General features: G+C 37.0%; 4 protein-coding genes across 5 annotated transcripts; 3 read left to right on the top strand and 1 right to left on the bottom strand.

Moving 5' to 3' along the window:
* The first annotated feature begins 1,753 nt into the window (after positions 1-1,753).
* On the top strand, positions 1,754-5,252 carry LOC142985297 (uncharacterized). The gene is made up of 3 exons (XM_076133386.1): positions 1,754-1,905; positions 4,303-4,376; positions 4,862-5,252. The coding sequence occupies exons 1-3, from the start codon at positions 1,809-1,811 to the stop codon at positions 5,111-5,113; spliced, it is 423 nt and encodes a 140-aa protein (XP_075989501.1). The 5' UTR covers positions 1,754-1,808; the 3' UTR covers positions 5,114-5,252.
* Positions 5,253-8,120: 2,868 nt separating this feature from the next.
* Positions 8,121-10,428, top strand: LOC142985258 (uncharacterized). Of its 2 annotated transcripts, none has more exons than XM_076133320.1 (2): positions 8,121-8,346; positions 8,935-10,428. In XM_076133320.1, the coding sequence occupies exons 1-2, from the start codon at positions 8,167-8,169 to the stop codon at positions 10,378-10,380; spliced, it is 1,626 nt and encodes a 541-aa protein (XP_075989435.1). In that variant the 5' UTR covers positions 8,121-8,166; the 3' UTR covers positions 10,381-10,428. The 2 variants fall into 2 exon arrangements, with proteins under 2 accessions (XP_075989435.1, XP_075989436.1); XM_076133321.1 differs by lacking the exon at positions 8,121-8,346 and adding an exon at positions 8,738-8,812.
* A 3,379-nt stretch (positions 10,429-13,807) lies between these two features.
* LOC142984997 (uncharacterized) lies at positions 13,808-17,006 on the top strand. The gene is made up of 3 exons (XM_076132907.1): positions 13,808-13,968; positions 14,683-14,762; positions 15,867-17,006. The coding sequence occupies exons 1-3, from the start codon at positions 13,845-13,847 to the stop codon at positions 17,004-17,006; spliced, it is 1,344 nt and encodes a 447-aa protein (XP_075989022.1). The 5' UTR covers positions 13,808-13,844.
* Positions 17,007-18,315: 1,309 nt separating this feature from the next.
* On the bottom strand, positions 18,316-20,013 carry LOC142985313 (uncharacterized). The gene is made up of 3 exons (XM_076133411.1): positions 19,857-20,013; positions 19,221-19,300; positions 18,316-18,529 (listed from the first exon to the last, which is right to left on the bottom strand). Exons 1-3 carry the CDS (start codon positions 20,011-20,013, stop codon positions 18,350-18,352), a joined length of 417 nt encoding a protein of 138 aa, XP_075989526.1. The 3' UTR covers positions 18,316-18,349.
* Positions 20,014-20,348: the final 335 nt, after the last annotated feature.

Raw genomic sequence — 20,348 nt, 5'->3', positions numbered from 1 at the left:
GAGTCGGCTCCCAGTCTCACCGAATGCAGCTGAATACCAGTGTTTTACATGCCGCGTCTGCCTATCTGACCTCCACAACACAGTTACCTGGGTTATAACACGATATCCTTCGGTAAGACTGGTTGTCAGACTTTCACGCTTCTGACTACTGTTAACGACTGTCAAAAGTCTTTGAAAATGACAGCCGGGACCCACAATTTGACGTGCCTTCCGATCGCGACCCGTGATCGCGCAACCATAATGGACATCAGAGGGACTATCACGTATCTGAGATGACAACTATTTGTGCCTGGATGTTAATGTATCTATATTAGTATGTATTTAGAAGTATATAATTATGTTTATCAGTTATCTGGTTACCATAGTACAAGCTCTGCTTAGTTTGGAATCAAATGAACGTGTGTGAGTCCAATAATATTTTTTTTTGTTTTGTATCAACCACATTGTAAATCTTTTGGCGATTGAAAATAGTGGCCGTGAGTTTCTTGCTAGCTCTTCTCATAAGGACTTTCCGAGCTAGTGGTAGATTCAGTAATTGTAACGACTATCATAAGTGTCAATGTTTGACCCAAACTAATCAAATTGATGATCAATGATTTGATTTGATTTGATTTGATTGTTACTCATTCCATTGCGTGTTCAGTAGCTCGATTCTCTACTACTATCGACTACCGACAACCGAAGTGTCATCGAGAAATTGTGTATGAAAACCTGATCAGCGCCTCTGACGGGTGTCGTAGGAAACATTTTGGCAGTACATTCTAAATGTCAAATGTCGATAGCTAGCCGGTTGTCGGTAGTCGATAGTGGTAGAGAATCGAGGTACAGTTAAGAGCTTTCGAGAATTAACAATTTCAAACTGTCGCGGTTTGTACTACCTACAATATTACCTAGCTACTAATATTATAAATGCGAAAGTTTGTGAGTATGTATGTATGGATGTTTGTTACTCTTTTTACGATGAAATTTGGTATGTAGATAGCTGAAGATCCAGAATAACACATAGGCTACTTTTTATTCCGCAGTTCCCGAGGGATTTGCACGGGAAGGCTTAGATACTTTTAAATATATTATATACTTATATAGATAAATTGACGAGCTATTATTTTTTTATTGCGTTATTATTTGTGTTACAGTATTAGTTGCGCTAGATGGCATTACTAGTGTTAACTTCAATATACTATTTCGGTTCTAAAATGTTGTTGGTGTTTTAGTATTAATTTCGCTAGATGGCGTTACTTTCGTGTTGTCATTTTCAGAAAATGGTGGCTGTCATTTTGACATTCGTTATTCGGCAGTTGTTAAAGGTAGATGTGTAATACTGTCCTGATATTGTGTTATAAAATTAGCCTTATCTTGCATTTATTGGTCATTAAGTTAGGAGTTATTGTATGAAAGATTTCATCGCGATGTTTTCCTTCACCTTTAAAGCAAGTGACCATTATTTCTTGTTCACACGTAATTTCGAAAAGTCATTAGTGTGTTGTCTCGGGTTCGAAGCAAGCACTTACGCATTCTTGCATGCTTAGACCACTTGGCTATCCCTTTTTTTGATTTTTTAAATTGTACAATAAAATCTTGTACAAATTTCACTCTAGCAACACTTTGCCATAATCTTCAAGGTCAAAATCTCTAATTAACACCTCAAAAAGTTACTAATTGAAAACTAATATGTGTGAAAAAATAATCAATTTTTATAAATTTCGTCACATTACATCATTAAAATAATTTAGTAAATGAACCGTTTGTTTCGTGTATTTATAAGTGCGTGTGTTGTGTGTGGGTACACTCGTGGTACACGTGACATCATGACATCTAGACTGCATCTGTTGCTCGCCGCGACCTGCGCCCTCGCTCTCATACAACTAGCGAGCGGACAAGCGAAGTGTGCATCGGACTCATGGGGTAAGCTGATCGTTGTTAAAAAGCATGTTAATTAACTATTGTCTGTGTCTTCGTCTGCTCGAAATCCTGTTATACCCGAAGGTATATGAATTCGACCCCGATTCGCTATTTCTATTTACTATGTAGGTCCTATATGTCGCAGGCGCGCCAGATACAGAAGATGTAAGCAAACTTCGCTTCGAGGCGCTCATAACCTATCTTTAGCTTAACTTTTAAACTCTCGCGTTGCATGTTTAATGTATAATAGAATACGGGAATTAACGCGAACACGCATTTTACCTTGCAACGCCTAGCGTTTCGGCGCAGGTTGCACTCGCCGTGGTCGTAGGCTGACGTTAGGCATTTTAAGGTAAAATGCGTGTTCGCGTTAATTCCCGTATTCTATTATACTATCTTTAGCTTTCTAGTCGGTTGACTAAGGTACCAGTTGGTTAACCGTTTGACCGCCACGGTCGGCTATACTTGACAAATCCGAAAGTGCTCACGACGCTTTCATCGGCTAATATCGACAAAAATATAGCATCGTGAGCACGTTCTGATTTGTCGAGTATAGCCGAGCGTGGCGGTCAAAAAGTTAAGAAACGTTAGCGCGAAAATATACAGGGTGTCCCAAAACTCAACGATAATCTGAGACCGGATGAAAGGCCAAGTTATACCAGTTCTGGGAAAAATAAAAAAAAAATTCTATATCACTTAGTTCAGAAATAATAGACATTTTTCAAAAAAGTTGAAATTCCACACCCTTGGTCGCATTTTCAGGTCCTGTGATCACCAATATCACAATTTCGCTATGTTTTTTTTAATTTTGTGATCTTCAATAAATATGCTATTATTCGTAAAACAAATTAATGCATAAAACATTGTTAACTTAATAAAAAAAAGTTAAGTTTTAGTGAGTCATGGTTCTCAAAAATATCGTTAGTTAACTTTGACGCTTCATATTGAAAAAAAAATGTACTACACTACCCTTGGCAAGTTATTTCAAAAGTTGGCGCATTTAATCAAGATTTCAAAATGGTGCAACACTTGCCACTTTTCTTTCTACCAAAAATGTTATTTTTATTTGAACGAAGAGTATCCTCGCAGATGGATCGGACGCAGTAGTTCAATTTTATGACCTCCTCGTTCCGCCGATCAAAATCCAGTAGATATTTTTGACTGGGAATGCATAAAAGAAAGAGTCTATTCGAAATCAATACAAAATCCATCAGAACTTCGCCAGAAAATTGACACAGCGTCAGAAGAAATAAATGCAAGAAATTTTGCTTGACCGGTGAAAAGGTCTTTTGTAAGGCTTTGTAGAGCCTGTATTCGAGCCAGAGGAAAGCAATTATTTTTAGTAAAGAGGTAATTGAGTCAGTCCATAACCAATATTTAATGTAATAACGTAATAGATAATAATCATTAAAAAAAAAAACAATGAACGAACCATCGTTCTTATTTAATTATTTTCCTTAAACTAAAGTAATTCCGATTGTTTTCCTCTGGCTCGAATACAGGCTCTACAAAGCCTTACAAAAGACCTTTTCACCAGTCAAGCAAAATTCCTTGTATTTATTTCTTCTGACGCTGTGTCTATTTTCTGGCGAAGTTCTGATAGATTTTATATTGATTTCGAATAGACTTTTTCTTTTATGCATTCCCAGTCAAATATATCTACTGGATTTTGATCGGCGGAACGAGGAGGTCATAAAATTGAACTACTGCGTCCGATCCATCTGCGAGGATACTCTTCGTTCAAATAAAAATAACATTTTTGGTAGAAAGAAAAGTGGCAAGTCATGCACCATTTTGAAATCTTGATTAAATGCGCCAACTTTTGAAATAACTTGCCAAGGGTAGTGTACTACATTTTTTTTTCAATATGAAGCGTCAAAGTTAACTAACGATATTTTTGAGAACCATGACTCACTAAAACTTAACTTTTTTTATTAAATTAACAATGTTTTGTGCATTAATTTGTTTTACGAATAATAGCATATTTATTGAAGATCACAAAATAAAAAAAAACACAGCGAAATTGTGATATTGGTGATCACAGGACCTGAAAATGCGACCAAGGGTGTGGAATTTCAACTTTTTTGAAAAATGTCTATTATTTCTGAACTAAGTGATATAGATTTTTTTTTTTATTTTTCCCAGAACTGGTATAACTTGGCCTTTCATCCGGTCTCAGATTATCGTTGAGTTTTGGGACACCCTGTATATGATTGGGCACCAAGTGGTATTCGAACTGAGCGTCTCCCTGTTCGGGAGAGCACGTAAAAAGTCGATCCCGGTTGTAGTCAACTACAATAACAATCTTTAGACCTTATCAAACGCTTGGTTTACAACTAACCTTACGTTGAAATAAAGTAAATTTAAGCTACTTAGCTATTGATATAATGTGTTCAACAGGTGCAAGTCCTGAATTCATACTGCAGACGGCAATCATCCCGGCCGGTCTACGTCATCAAAGAATTCGGATTAATGTGAGTTACTAATTTATATGTATATGGGTACGAATCGTGCGATGAGCACTGTTCTGAGTCTGGCTGTTAATTTATCTATATAAGTATGTATTTAAAAGTATATAAGTACGTTTATCAGTTATTTGGTTACCATAGTAGGTACAAGCTCTGTTTAGTTTGGAATAAAATGACAGTGTATGACAATTATTTGTTTACCGCACAAAAGTCCCACTCCCAGTTACTAGTGCGGGAGTTGTCTTTAAAAAAAAAATTGTTCCGTGTAGGAATCGAACGGCGAACCTACGACCTTCCGATGTAATGGTAGTGGCGTGGCGACGTAAACCAGTGCGCCACGGAGGCAGTACAATATACTCATATATTATGGTGTACTCAAGGCCCCTTTCTCATTATGGGTGGTGACTCTTGCCCAGTAGTGGGACAGTAATGGGCTAAATTTATTTATTTTATGAGGTATCTAAGTCTGTTGTTGGTCCTTAATTTTACAGCCTCTAGTGGGATGCCTGGTAAGAGGCGAGAAGGTCACAGCCTGCGATCATGACCTGGAACCACTGGTATACCTCACTGATCGCGAGGTCAACGTGCACCGCCGTGGCAACCTTCGCCTCCCAGCCGTGGTCTACATCAAACAGGCTTGCAGGAAATGGGGAAAACCTGACCTTCGCTCCTCTGACGCCAGGAGGACACAAACCCCTGAAGCTGACTCCCAAGATGTTGTCGACGATTACGATAATAAATAATTCATGAAGAAATTTCTGAATCGATTATTAAATGAAGTAATTTAAAAGGTTCCACAGTCTATGTTTTACAAAATTGTTTAAATTTGTTTTGTGTAGTTTCGGTTTTCTTTTTGGTTAATAAATAATTTTGGTCATCGTCTTTGTAGTTTTTTTTTTTTTTTTTTGTTTTTATATACTTAGCCGAGGCTGTCAGCTATGTAGTAGTCGGCTCCCAGTTTCACAAGGATGTAGCTGGATACCAGTATTTTACATATTGCGACTGCTTATCTGACCTCCACAATCCAGTTACCTTTTTTTTTTTCTTCTTTTTAAAAAGACAACTCCCGCACTAAGAATTGCTCTTGTGTCGCGGGGACTTTTACAAACATACAAACAACGGACACAAAGCACAACCAGACCCGAAACAATTATTTGTGGATCGCACAAATAATTGCTCCGTGTGGGAATCGAACCCACGACCTCCCGTTGCAGTGGTATCGGCGTGGCGACCTAAACCACTGCGCACGGAGGCAGTCAAACCTGGGTTATAATACGATATCCTTTAGTAAGACTGGTTGTTAGACTTTCAAGCTTCTGACTACTGTTAACGACTGTCAAAGATCTGACAATCAATCAATTTAAGCCACGAGCTCCTTGCTATATACAGCTATTCTCTAATTTATAGTGACCGTGAAGTGAATCGTAAAGTACAAATTCCAAAGAAAATATCAACTAACGTAATTATTGTAAAACGTAATAACGTATTTAATTACTCAACGCCTTTTTACATAATAATACTATTATGTCAAGTCAAAAGTAAAACATGTAGCACATGCCAACTTCGTAGCGCTACGGCGTAGCAGATACCAACTGCGTAGCATATAGCGTAGAACTAACAAAACATAGTACCTCACTTACCCCCGGTTTCTGAGGTACATTTAGCGGTAGTTTATCTATTCAATAGCACTTAAATTCGTATAAACATGACAGTTGGGATAGATAAACTACCGCTAAATGTATTTAGAAACCGGGGGCTAGCAACTCATGGTGTTTTCGAAACATAGTTGTTGAATCACAAATACATTTTTCGTCATTATAATCGAAACTTCTTTTTTCGAGGGGAAAAATCCTTTCGGATACCCATCCTTTCCCGGGGGAAAGCCGGGTTATGAAGAGCTGCAACTAAATCGTCAGTTAAGATAACAGTCGTTAAGCCATGTCAAAGGTCTTCGGGCGGCTTGAACAACTTTGACACCGTGCCCACTAACCATACAATAAAATCCTACTAATATTATAAATGCGAAAGTTTGTGAGAATGTATGTATGGATGTTTATTACTCTTTCACACAAATACTAATGAACCGATTACGATGAAATTATTAATTGAATTAAATTTGGTATATATTATGTAGCCGAAGACCCAGAATAACACATAGGCTAACTTTTTATTCCGGAGTTCCCGAGGGATCGGGATTTACACGGGAAGAGTTTCCACGCGGACTAAGTCGTGGGCGGCCTCTAGTAAATAATAAGTCACAAATAATAAGCGGCAGAATATCAGTTAAGTACGAACACAGCCTTATATACAACCAAACTGTACAATACAAAAATAAAACGAAAATCAGTTAAGACCAGATTTACACAATCAGATACATAATGCATGTTAAATACTTGCCGCAGCGAATTATAATAAATGAATACTTACATTTCTATGTTATGGTAATTTATACAAATATACATCCATACTTTGTTATGTATATACATAATAATTACAAGCTAGTCTTTATAACTGTTAATAATTTAATGCATAAACCGACTTTAGAAAAAGCGGGAGGTTCTCAATTCGTCTGAATTTTTTTTATGTGGAGCGATTTGATGATTTTTTTAGGGTTCCGTACCCAAAGGGTAAAACGGGTAGAACAAAGCCTGTATCTCATAAACCGTGATAGCTAGAAAGCTGAAATTTTCACAAATTATGTATTACCGATACCGTTAAACACAAAATACAAAAAATTAAAAAAATAAACATTTCAAAATTTCTATCATAGATGATACGAAACCGACTCACATTTTTTTATACTTAATAAGTAATAACTTTCTACTTGAACCCGATTTGATAAGAGATACCCATTTCCATATGTTCTTGACATCGTGAAAAATTGTATTTTGTATGAATAAATTATCAGCGCAGCGCCCTAGCGGATTTTTGCAAGAACTATGCTCTTCGATGGCGCCATTATCCACCAAACAATAAAATTAAATAAATTTAAATAAATAATATTATTTCCTACACACTCAGGGGCAATTGGAAAATCGAATTAAAGTATTTATTTTTTTAACTTTATTAAATAATTTAAGAAGACGAGGCTGTATAAGTATTGTTTCCTTTGTCTGATTCAACGAAGGCAAAAAATATACGCTAATTCTCTTTTTTTTTATCAATGTTTCGTTAAACAACATGAATTTTGATATTTTCAAAATAGTGATGTATTTTTTTTTACTAATACGGTTTAATTTAGTACTATAATTATTATTTATGAGAATAATACCTTACGTGATTATATTATTACTAGCGGACCCGACAGACGTTGTCCTGTGTGACATTGTCCAGCGGACAAAATTGTGAATCTAAACCATTCTCAGATCCCCTTGAACACACACAAAAAATTTCATCAAAATCGGTCCAGTCGTTTAAGAGAAGTTCAGTGACATACACACTTACAGAAGAATTATATATAGAAAGATTTATAACTAGTATATACTATAGTTATTATATTAAAATTAGTATGTAACAATGAGTCACACCAATGATTTTTGTTATGTGCATATTTAAAAACTAGGTACTTCAAGGACAAAAAATCTGTTTTTATTTTTTTCGTATCTTCAAAAATGACCGAGATATTAAACGTCAAAGTAGGCCTTCGCGCCAAATTCCGGCGAAGCGGCCGCACGGACGTGTGACGTCATCTACCGACACTGCTATTTCGTCAGTACGTGATGATACCTACATCGGCTCGTTGCGCTCTCGCGGTTTCGGTTTAAATAATTTGTTTTGCTTATAGTGGACAAACAAAATGGTTAGAAAATATTGTGTTGTTCCTATGTGTACTAACTCCAGTGTAAAAACACCCCAAAAATTGTTTTTTTCGGTACCATTAAATAAAAATATGCGAAAAAAGTGGTTAAAGGTTATGAAGAGAGCAGATCCTCTCTCAGACACGAGTCACGTCCATTGTTGTGAAGATCATTTCGACGTAAGTATTGTTTTCAGTATATATACCTACCTACATACAAAACTGTTTTATATTTTCGCAAAAGACACCTAATCTAAAACTTAAAGCCCGGTTCAGATACAGTAAAGCGCAAATGTTAAATAGAAGTTTATTGCCTTTTGAACACTTCCTCAAGAACAAGATGCCATATCATGTTCATACCTAGCTAGCAATGAACTTCTACTAAACAGTTGATAGTAGTTGATACTATTTAATGAGCAGTTCAATGACCTCAAAGGTGGCAGCGAGCCGAGCGCGGCGGTTAAGTTGGCATTGGTTTTTTGTTTTGAAAAAAGAACCTATGTTTATTAAATCTAATAATAACAAATGTTTTAAAATGTTAGTTTAATAAAAGTTCTCATTACACACTCAATCATATAAGACTACCTACAGAATAGATTCATGCGTTCATATGATAGCCATCACCTGACTAAAGTCAGAGGCAGGGGTGACAAATTTTTTTTTTTATAATATTATTTTCTCATTATTATCTTAGTGGAGGCTTGTTTTACAAAAAACACGATGATTAAATTATATATTATTTTATACATATTTTTTTTTAAATTACAGATTGAAAAGGATATGGAAAACTATGTCAAATACAAATTAGTCGGAGGAATGCTTAAGCTGAAAAAAAATGTCGTGCCACACAAATTTTTGTGTCAAAAACAAGGAAGCGAACCAAAGGAACGAGGCGCAGTTCAGAAGCGTCGTAAAAATGAAATAGTGTATAAAATACTTCATGATGATTTACCAACTACGTCTAACAATGCTTTTGAAGAAATTTATGTTGTTCAGTCCGCTCCACATGAGACAGTCAACGAGGATCCTTTGGAGTCATTGAATACAAACTACGAAGTTTATCCCGAACAAGACCTTGTTAAAAAATGTTGCAAGAAAATACAAGTTTGCATAAAAAATAAAACACAAGACAAAAGCACAATGACTACAGAAAAATGTTTGAAAAAGAAAAGCGGATCTAATAAATCAAGAAAACCAGAGGTAAACAATGGTTTTGAAATATCTTCAAAAGAGATATCTTTGAAATCTGCTAGTACAACTTCTCATGATTTTATTTCTGCGTCAAATGCCACTGTCAGTTCTGAAGATACAGAATCTGAGGATATTGCTTTTAAAAATCATATGCAAAAAACAGCAGTTTTATGCATATCTCGGGAGCCTCAGTTACTTTTAGGCATTCCCAAACAATGCTATTTCATTATAGACATCCTTAGTGAACATTGTAAAAGCTCACATAGAAATATAATGATCACGTTGAAAAAAATTCGATTGTATCAGTCTAATGCTCTGCTTGCCTTGGATTTTGGTCTCACACAAAACGCGATTGGGATGATATTTAGAAAAACTCTGCCAGCTATGGCGGCTTGCATGAAAAAGTTGGTATTTTTTCCTGATTCTCAAGAAGTAATATTTAACTTGCCAATGGCGTTCAGAAAGAGATACAGTAATGTACAAAGTATAATAGATTGCCTAGAAATCCAAATTGAAAAGCCAGCCAATGCTGTCCAGCAAGCTTTAACGTGGTCGGAATACAAAAGTTGTAATACCATCAAGTATCTCATATCCATTACACCAGACGGTCTGATAAATTTTATATCGGAAGGGTACGGTGGCCGAACATCTGACTCCTTAATATTTGAAGATTGCGGAATACTGGAAAAAATCCCGAGAAATGCAGCTATTCTAGCTGATCGGGGGTTTAAAAATATAGCCCATCTGTTATCGAAAAAAGAATGTACATTGCTAAGGCCACCCAGCGTCTTCAGCAATGTGACTCCTACAAAAGATGAAGTGGTCAAGACTAAAAAAATTGCTGCTCTACGCATTCACGTCGAGAGGTCTATTGGGAGAATGAGACACTTTGGATTTTTGATGCCACATGCTTGTGTCGACTATAAACAAATAGATTTATTAGATTCTATTATTGTTACAGCATGTGGCATCATCAACTTACAAAGCCCTCTCTTTGACCAAAGTTACGATACCGGCTCATAATTAAATTTTAGTTTTAATTTAAGTACTTACCTACTTACCAAAATGTTGTCTTCACTTACCTATTTACCGCATTATGTTAAAAGAATTAAATAAAACGCAGCCTATATACCAAATTTTTGTCTTTTATTATTAGTAAAACATATATTTATGTATTAGAATTATTAAAATATGCTCAGATTTAAGTATAGGTTCTAGTAGATGCACTTTAATAATAAAAAGTAAACAGATCTATTTTCATTGATTGTCAGGTTTAATTAGTTTTTTGTAAATGCACTTCTCCCAAAAGGCTGTTATCTTTGAAAATAGATCAACGCAGTAAGCCTCATCGAAAGGAACTTCAATAATCTCAACACTTTTGGTTGTTTCAAAATCAGGCTGTGCTATACAAAAAAAGCTCAGTTTTTTCTTCGTGACATACATCTGTGACTGAATTTGTGCATAATATTTTTTCCCAATATTTCCATTATCAATGTAAGAAGTGAGCGTTGAGGTTTTTGAAGGACATTTAATTTCTATTACGTGAAAATTTGTTATGCCATCTGGGGACGCTCCAAAAAACGGCATATCCCGGCAAAGTACGAGTCCAGATTGTTTAATTTTAATATTTTTAAGTTTAGCAACTTCGTTTCTTACACATTCTTCAAGTGCTTTTCCCCTTTCTACAGCTTTTGTCTTAATCACGATCTTAGCGCCAAATATTTGTTCAACCAGAGAGCCATCCTCTGTTCGACAGTGTGCTGCTTCATAGGCTTTTGATCCGGTAACTCTTCCATAGCGCATTTTGTACCATAGAGTTGATTTGGATTGTTCCATAGTAGCGTTTTGTACCATTTTACAGCGCTCCTCTGTAAATATTGTTTTGCAGAAATCCATGAAATTTTGAAACTCAAGGTTTGTAGTTTCTTTCAAAAAAGACTGTATGATGTGATGCATAGACAACTTAAGTATTTCAGGCGTGTCAGTCACATATGCAGCCAGTTGACATTGAGCTTTAGTTTCGCGCAGCTTTTTCTTAACTGCCTCAAAAAACGTGTCATCATCACATTTTTCGTCACTTTGTGGTTGTTGAGATTGAGAACCGAAGTCTTTTGCTTTTATAAACTTTAAAGATGTCCCAACACCTGCAATGGAATGAAGGCTTATAAAAATCTGAATATAATAAAAAAAAAATATTATAACGTGCCCTAAGTGCGGCCCTGTACGGAGTACGTCCCTGTTATCCCTTCAGCCCCGTCGTACGATACCCCGCTACCCTCGGGGGCCCGTCCGGCTCCGCGCATTCGCGCGAGAGTCGCCCACAATGCTTTGCGCGCGCAACCCGTGTCGCTCTGTGCGCCTACGGCACTAGTTAAGATTCTCGTGTCTTGTATAGCGTATACCTAATGCTCATATGTTTATTGTATATAGGTGTTCATCTAGAAACATTATATATAGGTACATAATGTGTTACCCGAAAGAGTAGATTTTTTCCAGTAACATTTTACTGAAGTCGGTGCAGGCTCCTCGGTTCGTCGATAAAGCCACATGAGAAATGCGATAGAATGCTTACAACCGCCTTTAGAGGCAGCGCAATCTTCACATGCTACGCTTAATATTTGACTGTCGACTTCATTGCATTTTAAAGTGCAATGATACGGCTTGACACGCACGCGATGCTCCGGAGTAATACGACATTTCACAGTGCATACATCATCTTCTCGTTTTAACTGCACATATCCTACAGCGTCATCACCATAACTTTCTCTTCCTGATCTGTAAATAATAAATTTATCTAAAATAACAGTGAGGTCGGTTGATCTTACGACCCATACAAAATGACCTAAAATAATATTAATAAAGAAAATAACGCAATGCTTTAAAAACACATATTTTATATAAATACCTACTTCCGAAACTAAAACGTCACTCAGTTTATTTGCTATAAAGGATAAAATTAACTTTTTGTCTATAATCCATACAAAAAAAATCAATACCTACCTAGTATTTTAAAGGAAATGTTTGACACCACTGCTTGTTAAATACTTATAAAATAATCTAAACTGCCTTTATTCTTATAAGTAATTTTAGAAGTTTATGTTGAACATTAGAAACTCGACAAAAACAAACGGTCAACTTGATCGAAATATCTACCTAGAAATATAAATGAGTAGCTAGTTAGATATTAAGTATAGGTACTTACCTATTTAGTTTTATTCCTCGCATTTCAGCTGCTACATAATCACCATTTTCGGACAAATATTGTGCAACCATAAAAATATCGATTTTTGGTAGGTTATCCGACTGTCCTTTTACAAAACCTTCTTCCATCGCGCTTTATTAATACAATTAGAATAATGTCCTAATCAATTTATAACACATACACATACACAGACTCTTTAAATATTAAATGCAAATCACATAACAAATCAAAACTCCGCATCACCCGCAGTCGAACAAGCGTGTCAGACGCTTCGTGACGTCAGCGCATAGTGCGCGAAGGAACGCAAATTTAAAAAAGCAGTGAAACTTTATAACGCTGTAACTTTGGTAATTTTGGCCCGATTTTGATAAAACAAAAACTATTGTTATCAGCATAAGTACACAAATTAAATGCAGTATGTTTTATAGTCATTTTTTGATGTGCTGGTGTGACTCATTCCTGCCAATTTAATTTAGAGAACAAATTTTCTGAACGAATCTTTTTTTTTTCTTTTTTGTTTTACGTTAGATGTCAAATTGTCGATACTGGATAGTTAACGATCATCTGCCGGATTTCTGTCGGTTTTCTAACCAGTAGTTAGAAAGCAATGTATGGTGCGTGAAGTTAGTACCTATCACGTGTAAAGAATCAAGCCGCTGATGACCGTGAGTAATCCTACGATATTTATTATATTTTTGTTTAAATCTCGGGACTACAGACTCCCGGACATTTGGTAGCGTGGGGCGAAGCCAACACGTATATGTCTTTTTAGACGACTTTAATTTTTCTATGATGTATGCGCTCGAGGCCATTTGCGCTCATCGCCGGTAAACAATCAGTGGGTTAAGCAACCTTGACGCGGACATTCCATAGATGGGTGGCCACATAGTGGTATTTGAAATGAGCGTCTTCGTGCTTTGAAGGGCACGTAAAAAGTCCCGGCTGTTGTCTCTTAGATACCAGTCGTAAAGCCACATCTAAGGCCTACGGGCGGTTTAAACAACTTTGACACTAGGTTGACCACGATACGACAAACGAACGAATGTATAATGTACATTTATTACTTTACTATAAAATATCTGCTAACCTCAAATATCTAGATTTGACTGCGCCCTATAACTTACAGATTACAAACACATAATAAAATTGAATACGTAAATTGTATGTATGAAAAATTACCTTTTTTCATGGATGATTGTTAACCTAATTCTCGATTTGTGACGTACGAAGAGTGTTTATAAGTGCGTGTGTTGTGTGTGGGTACACTCGTGGTACACGTGACATCATGACATCTAGACTGCATCTGTTGCTCGCCGCGACCTGCGCCCTCGCTCTCATACAACTAGCGAGCGGACAAACTGGTATCAGTGACTTAAGCTTAAAATTCAGTTGCGTTACTAAACAATGGGGTAAGTACAATATTTCTATTATGATATTAGGACAGGGAAAAAGTCTTTTCGCATTATAGTATGTATGAACTTGTAATAAAATCTCTTTGGCTTCAAGAATCACAAATGAGTACACGGTTCAATAGATTTCTTTCAGTGAGCTTGTGAGGTCCTAATATCGTGCTTTTTTGTGTAGAGAAAAGATTTTATTACAAGTTCATACATACTATAATGCGAAAAGACTTTTTTCCAGACCCAATATTTGGCAAGAATTAATTTCATTAAAGCTGTGAAAGATTTGTAGATTTATCTATCTCCTACTCAATATCATTATTTAACTGCACCTTTGGCGTAGTGGTTTAAGTGGTCGCAATAATCAAAGCACCGTGTGTGGTGGGTTCAAATCCCACCCGGGACAAATCTTTGTGTGATAAACACGAGTATTTGTTCTGTGCCTGGACGTAAATTTATCTATATAAGTATGTATTTAGAAGTATATGAGTATTTTTATCAGTTGTCTGATTACCATAGAACAAGCACTGCTTAGTTTGGAATCAAATGACCGTGTGTGAGTTGTCCAAAAATATTTATAAGTTATTATTAATGCGAAAGTTAACAGAACAACCTCGGCAGGCGTAGCTTAACCTCAGAGATTTATCCGCGCGGCTGTTGTTAACTTAGCCAAGTGCTCCTTTGTTGTCCAATGATATTTATTTATTTAATGAAAACCCATAGGTGACCCCAACACGAACGTGCCATTAGGAGGTGGTGAACTTGCACGTGGTGTCAAATATGCAGTTTTCCGAGCACCAGACGTAAGTAGAACTAAGAAAGAAAGGATTTAAAGTATCATAAATAATCAAAATCAAATCATTTATTTAATAGGTCAAATGCACACTTATGATAGTCAATGATACAGTGAGTGAATTTAGGAAAGGTTCGTATCTGACGGAACATACATACGTCGCGTATTATCGGTCGCGCAACGCCAAAACAGACAAATGTATAGAAAAACACTCGACCGTTCACTCAACCTATGATGCGTCAGTGCGAAACCCATACTATTTAGGCTACGCCCGACGCAGCTTCCGTCAGATGTGAACCGTATCTTACCGCCAGTTCGAAAGGTAGGGCTAATGAGAAGAGCTGCCAACAAACTCTTGGTCGCCTTTTTCAATCGTCAAATGGCTTTAACACTTTACCAATTCTTTTAGGTGTAAATCAATGTAATTAACATAATCCATACTAATATTATAAATGCGAAAGTAACTCTGTCTGTCTGTCTGTCTGTCTGTCTGTCTGTCTGTCTGTCTGTCTGTCTGCTACTCAATCACGCCTAAACTACTGAACCAATTTGCATGAAATTTGGTATGGAGATATTTTGATACCCGAGAAAGGACATAGGCTACTTTTTACCCCGGGAAAATGACGCATTTCCCGGGAAAATTCAGGTGGCGAACGAAGTCGCGAATATTCAATATTATAATGACACTGAATTAACAAAATTCCGTTGTCATGGCAACTGTTTTAATGGCGGATATACCTTAGCGCGATTTCTATTTTAAGAATAAATAATTTTGAAAATATTTTTCGTGAAAAAAAAATCATATTTTATATCATCACGCTACGACCAATAGGAGCAGAGTAACAGTAAAAAGTGTTACAAAAACGTGGAAAATTCTGACCCATTCTCTCTTATGTGACGCAAGCGAAGTTGCGCGGGACAGCTAGTTAAGTATAATTATTTCGTAGCGGTGTGGCGACCTTAACCACTGCGCCACGGAGGCAGTATCTAAACATATAAGTAGGAGTATATAAGTATGTTTATAATTCAGTTGCCATAGTACAAGTTCAACTTAGTTTGGAATCAAATAACAGTGTGTGAGTTGTCCAATGATATTTATTTATTTATTCCACAGGTTCCCGATACTTGCCGCATAACTGGACTGAGTGTTCAAGTATGCGACTTGCAACCTAATCCCACGGTCGTGATACTGAAACCATGGTCTACCGTGGCCGTAGTGCGTCGTACCATCATATTCGATACATATGGCTATGTTCAATTTTCAGCCAGATGCGAGTATGCAGGTGAATTAGGCGTAAGTCCATTGGATCGAAGCGCTAACCTCGTAAATTCCCAAGGACCAAATGCTTACCCATTCCTACCACCAAATGCGAAAGTAATTGCTCAACTTAGTATTTCGTCGAATCGTCCCGTCCCTAGCGTCAGCCAGCCGAATTGGCAACTGGGTCGTCTGTCCGCCACCCCACTAGATCTGACAAACGTCTGGCAAGATCCAAATAATATAATCGTAAATGATCCGTATTTTGGCAAACCAACACATGCCAGTGTAATTGCCACGCCAGATGATCAATTGAACAATTGGCAAGAAGACGAATTAGTTGCGTCACCGATTGATCAACTGAGTGTCTGGCAGGAAGGTCGTCCTATCGCTAGACCAATTCGTCCTTTGTATCCTAACCGCCTAATTGCCAAGCCACTTGAAGACTTGAACAGTTGGCAGCAACAAGATCAACTAGTCGCCTCACCGTTTTATCCACTGCCTGTCTGGCGGCCAAGTCGTCCAATTGCCAGGCCAGTCCCTTACCCAAATTATTTCCCAAGCCGCCCAATCGCTAAGCCAGTTCCTTACCCAAATTATTTCCCAAGCCGCGTAATCGCGAGGCCAGTTCCTCTTCCGAATTATCCAGCCAATCCAATTGCAGTTCCAATAAGTCCGTTGGTAACTGGGCTGCAACGAGACAGTCCGATCGCCACGCCAATTGATCAATTGAACGCTTGGCCGCAACAGAGTGGTCTAACCGCCACGCCAATTGATCAATTGAACGCTTGGCCGCAACAAAGTGGTCTAACCGCTACGCCTTCTGATCAATTGATCGCTTGGCCGCAACAAAGCGGTCTAACCGCCACTCCCTCTGAACAATTGATCGCTTCACATGGACATAGTGTCGCCATTCCAGTCGGTCTGCAGATAAAAGCCATACCAGTATCTAGACGATCCAACAAGTCTGTAAGATCGAAAGATAACAAAAATTGAATGAATTATAATAACGTTTTCTAGCTATTGATTGATTTATTGTTTGTTAATAAAACAGTGATCTTATTCAGTTGATTTTTATTTAATTACTAGCTGACCCGCGCAACTTCGCTTGCGTAACATAAGAGCGAATGGGTCAAAATTTTCCCCGTTTTTGTAAATTTTTTTACTGCTGCTCTGCTCCTATTAGTCGTAGCGTGAGGTTATAAATAGCCTAAAGCCTTCCTCGATAAATGGGCTATCTAACTCTGATTTTTTTCAAATCGGACCAGTAGTTCCTGAGATTAGCGCGTTCAAACAAACAAACAAACTCTTCAGCTTTATAATATTACAAGCTAAAGCCCTCGTAAAGATTTTCTCATATAAAATTGTGTAGTTGACTTGGTTATCGAATTATTAAATCGTACTCGTAAAAGGTTCATCTAAAACGCTCAGACTATGTAGCTTTTTTCGTAAATAATGTTGAAATTTTAATTATAAGAGTAACTGTAACATTTTAGTAGACACTCATTTGATACCAACGAAAATATTAACCATTGCTTTCTCCCCTAGAATAAAATGATTAATACGTTACGTCAAAGCAGCAATGTACTGAATAGTGACCATACATTTGACGTATACTAGCTGTCAACTGAGATACGTGATAAGCCCGCAGATTGTCATACAAAACTTATCGATGACAGCGGACTTATCACGTATTTCAATTGACAGCAACTTGAAACTATGCTGTACATTGTTTTCTCTCTTAGATTCTAGTGATTGACATGTTATGTCGAAGCAGCAATGTACTGAATAATGACTATCAAGTTGACGTACATTAGTTGTCAACTAAGATAAGAGATAAGCCCGCTGGTCGGTTGTCGGCAGTCGATAGTAGTAGAGAATCGAGCTATTGTATGCAGTCGGTGCTATAGTTTTTAGTCTGTTGTATTTTATTGTATTTGGAAAGGGTGTGTAACAAGTATTGTACTGTTATACGTGTGGACCTGTAATTGGCTGTCTCTAACCTAAACCTACTAATATTATAAATGCGAAAGTTTTTGAGAATGTGTGTATGTATGGATGTTTGTTACTCTTTCACGCAAATACTACTGTAAATTACGATGAAATTTGGTATATAGGTAGCTGAAGACCCAGAATATCACATAGGCTACTTTTTATCCCGCAGTTCCCGAGGGATCGGGATTTATTCGGGAAGGGTTTCCACGCGGACGAAGTAGCCGGCGGCCTCTAGTTAAAAATGATATCAAACAAGAATGAGCTGTTGGACCTTCTAAAATAAATATTTAAAAATAAATATCATAAGAAATAATAAAAAAAGAAATTTTTACTCAAAATGTTTATTAACCCAATTTTGCAAAATACGTAGTGAAGTACAACTTGACCGATTGGTGAAGCTCTCCCTTCCTTTGAATCATGAGGGTAGAGGCGTCTTCGAAGAATATGACCGGAGCCTTATCATAGTCACATACTAGTGCCCTCTGTCCGATTATCGCGCCACACTCGTCGGTGAATGGAGGTGACTGGAAAAAAGGTTTACATATTAAAAATTAATAAATATCATCGGACAACTCACACATGTTCATTTGATTCCAAACTAAGCAGAGCTTGTAAGTACTATCGTAACCAAATAACTGGTAAACATACTTATATACTTCTAAATACATACTTATAAATATTTTACAACCCGGCATTTCAATATTAATGTATTAACCAACTAATGGTCATCCCGGGTGAACCACATGGCTATTAATTCTCAGCTAAATGACCCATAGAGCTGCGCTCGTGAGAATTTCGTCCTCTATGTGTAGCACGAAAATTAACTGTCAAAATTCCATTTCAGCATATTATTTGCAGTGGGCAAACCGCCCATATATGAACTAGATAATATCTATACTAATCTATAATCTATAATCTATACTAATATTATAAAGCTGAAGAGTTTATTTGTTTGTTTGAACGCGCTAATCTCAGAAACTACTGGTCCGATTTGAAAAATTCTTTCAGTGTTAGTTAGCCCATTTATCGAGGAAGGCTTTAGGCTATATATCATCATACTACGAACAATAGGAGCAGTAGAAAATGTTACAAAAACGAGGAAAATTTTGACCCGTTCTCTCTTATGTGACGCATGCGAAGTTGCGCGAGTCAGCTAGAATGAACTAAATCGGCGATCTACGCTACATGTAGCAATCACTATGGCCTATTACTTACCGGTATATGTATTTTCCATTCAGCTTGCCCAGGTTCCAAGTCTAGCGGAGGAAAATTGTACGCTTGACGCGATTTCATACCTGAAGAAAATGAGACTTTAAGGAACGATTTACTTAGATTTGTATCAACCTTTCCTTTTTTTTCAAAATTTCCAATTTTTTTCCAAATATATAATTATAAGTATATTATATAGAGCGGTGATAGCCGAGTGGTATAAGTTGGTACTTCCCACGCAAGTGGTCGCAGGTTCGAACCTGAGGCAATGCACCAATAACTTTTCGAAGTTATGTGTGTATTAGAAATAATTGTCACATGCTCCAACGGTGAAGGAAAACATAGGGATGCAACCTTGCATGCCTGAGAGTTCTTTAAAACAGTTCTTGGAGGCATGCAAAGTCTCCAACCCGCAGTTGGCCGGCGTGGTGGACACAAGGCCTAACCCCTCCCTCATTTTGGGAGGAGACCCTTACCCAGCAGCGGGACAGTAATGGGTTTTTATTTATTTATTTATTTCCAAAATATATGTATATGCTGTAGGCCTTCAGCGTAAGCCTGCAGGTTATTGATGTTCTAAATTTTGATTTCTTATACCTCCTAGAGCGACCGCTAAACCGAAAACAAAATAAAAGTATTTACCCATAGTCTTCTCATCGCATTTGTCCTGTCCGCTCGCTAGTTGTATGAGAGCGAGGGCGCAGGCCGCGGCGAGCAACAGATGCAGTCTAGATGTCATGATGTCACGTGTACCACGAGTGTACCCACACACAACACACGCACTTATATACATACACATATAATAACCGTTTTATTCTTCGATTAATAAACAATACAATTGATAATTAAGTGTATAAAAATAAATAGGTTTAAATATATTAAGATAGTTACGGCTTTGCTATCAAAATAATCAATACGAGTTCCATTGAGTGTTTGGTAAAGAGTTATTGAGAAATTTGTTAAAAAAAACGCGTAATGTATAAGCCTGTAGTTTTTTGTATTACAGAAATTACAGTTATCAAATATGTTTATTATATTACTTCAAATTAAGGAGATTATATGGAAATGACCTTGCACTTATAAATACATTCACCGTTGTTACTTCTAAGTTATTATAATGAAGATTCGTAACTA

The sequence above is a fragment of the Anticarsia gemmatalis genome, chromosome 29, assembly GCF_050436995.1.
Source record: "Anticarsia gemmatalis isolate Benzon Research Colony breed Stoneville strain chromosome 29, ilAntGemm2 primary, whole genome shotgun sequence".
In the NCBI taxonomy this organism is placed as follows: Eukaryota; Metazoa; Arthropoda; class Insecta; order Lepidoptera; family Erebidae; genus Anticarsia; species Anticarsia gemmatalis.
The sequence above is the reverse complement of the archived record's forward strand: the minus strand, read 5'-3'. Positions and strand labels throughout refer to the sequence as shown.

Excerpts from the sequence above, each read along its gene's own strand:
- LOC142985297 (XM_076133386.1), top strand. The coding sequence starts at position 1,809 with ATGACATCTAGACTGCATCTGTTGCTCGCCGCGACCTGCGCCCTCGCT. Across the intron at positions 1,906-4,302 it reads GTGTGCATCGGACTCATGGG|GTGCAAGTCCTGAATTCATA; the intron begins GTAAGCTGATCG and ends TGTGTTCAACAG. Across the intron at positions 4,377-4,861 it reads ATCAAAGAATTCGGATTAAT|CCTCTAGTGGGATGCCTGGT; the intron begins GTGAGTTACTAA and ends TTAATTTTACAG.
- LOC142985258 (XM_076133320.1), top strand. The coding sequence starts at position 8,167 with ATGGTTAGAAAATATTGTGTTGTTCCTATGTGTACTAACTCCAGTGTA. Across the intron at positions 8,347-8,934 it reads GTTGTGAAGATCATTTCGAC|ATTGAAAAGGATATGGAAAA; the intron begins GTAAGTATTGTT and ends TTTAAATTACAG.
- LOC142984997 (XM_076132907.1), top strand. The coding sequence starts at position 13,845 with ATGACATCTAGACTGCATCTGTTGCTCGCCGCGACCTGCGCCCTCGCT. Across the intron at positions 13,969-14,682 it reads TTGCGTTACTAAACAATGGG|GTGACCCCAACACGAACGTG; the intron begins GTAAGTACAATA and ends GAAAACCCATAG. Across the intron at positions 14,763-15,866 it reads CAGTTTTCCGAGCACCAGAC|GTTCCCGATACTTGCCGCAT; the intron begins GTAAGTAGAACT and ends TTTATTCCACAG.
- LOC142985313 (XM_076133411.1), bottom strand. The coding sequence starts at position 20,013 with ATGTGTATGTATATAAGTGCGTGTGTTGTGTGTGGGTACACTCGTGGT. Across the intron at positions 19,301-19,856 it reads ATGCGATGAGAAGACTATGG|GTATGAAATCGCGTCAAGCG; the intron begins GTAAATACTTTT and ends CATTTTCTTCAG. Across the intron at positions 18,530-19,220 it reads AATGGAAAATACATATACCG|TCACCTCCATTCACCGACGA; the intron begins GTAAGTAATAGG and ends CCTTTTTTCCAG.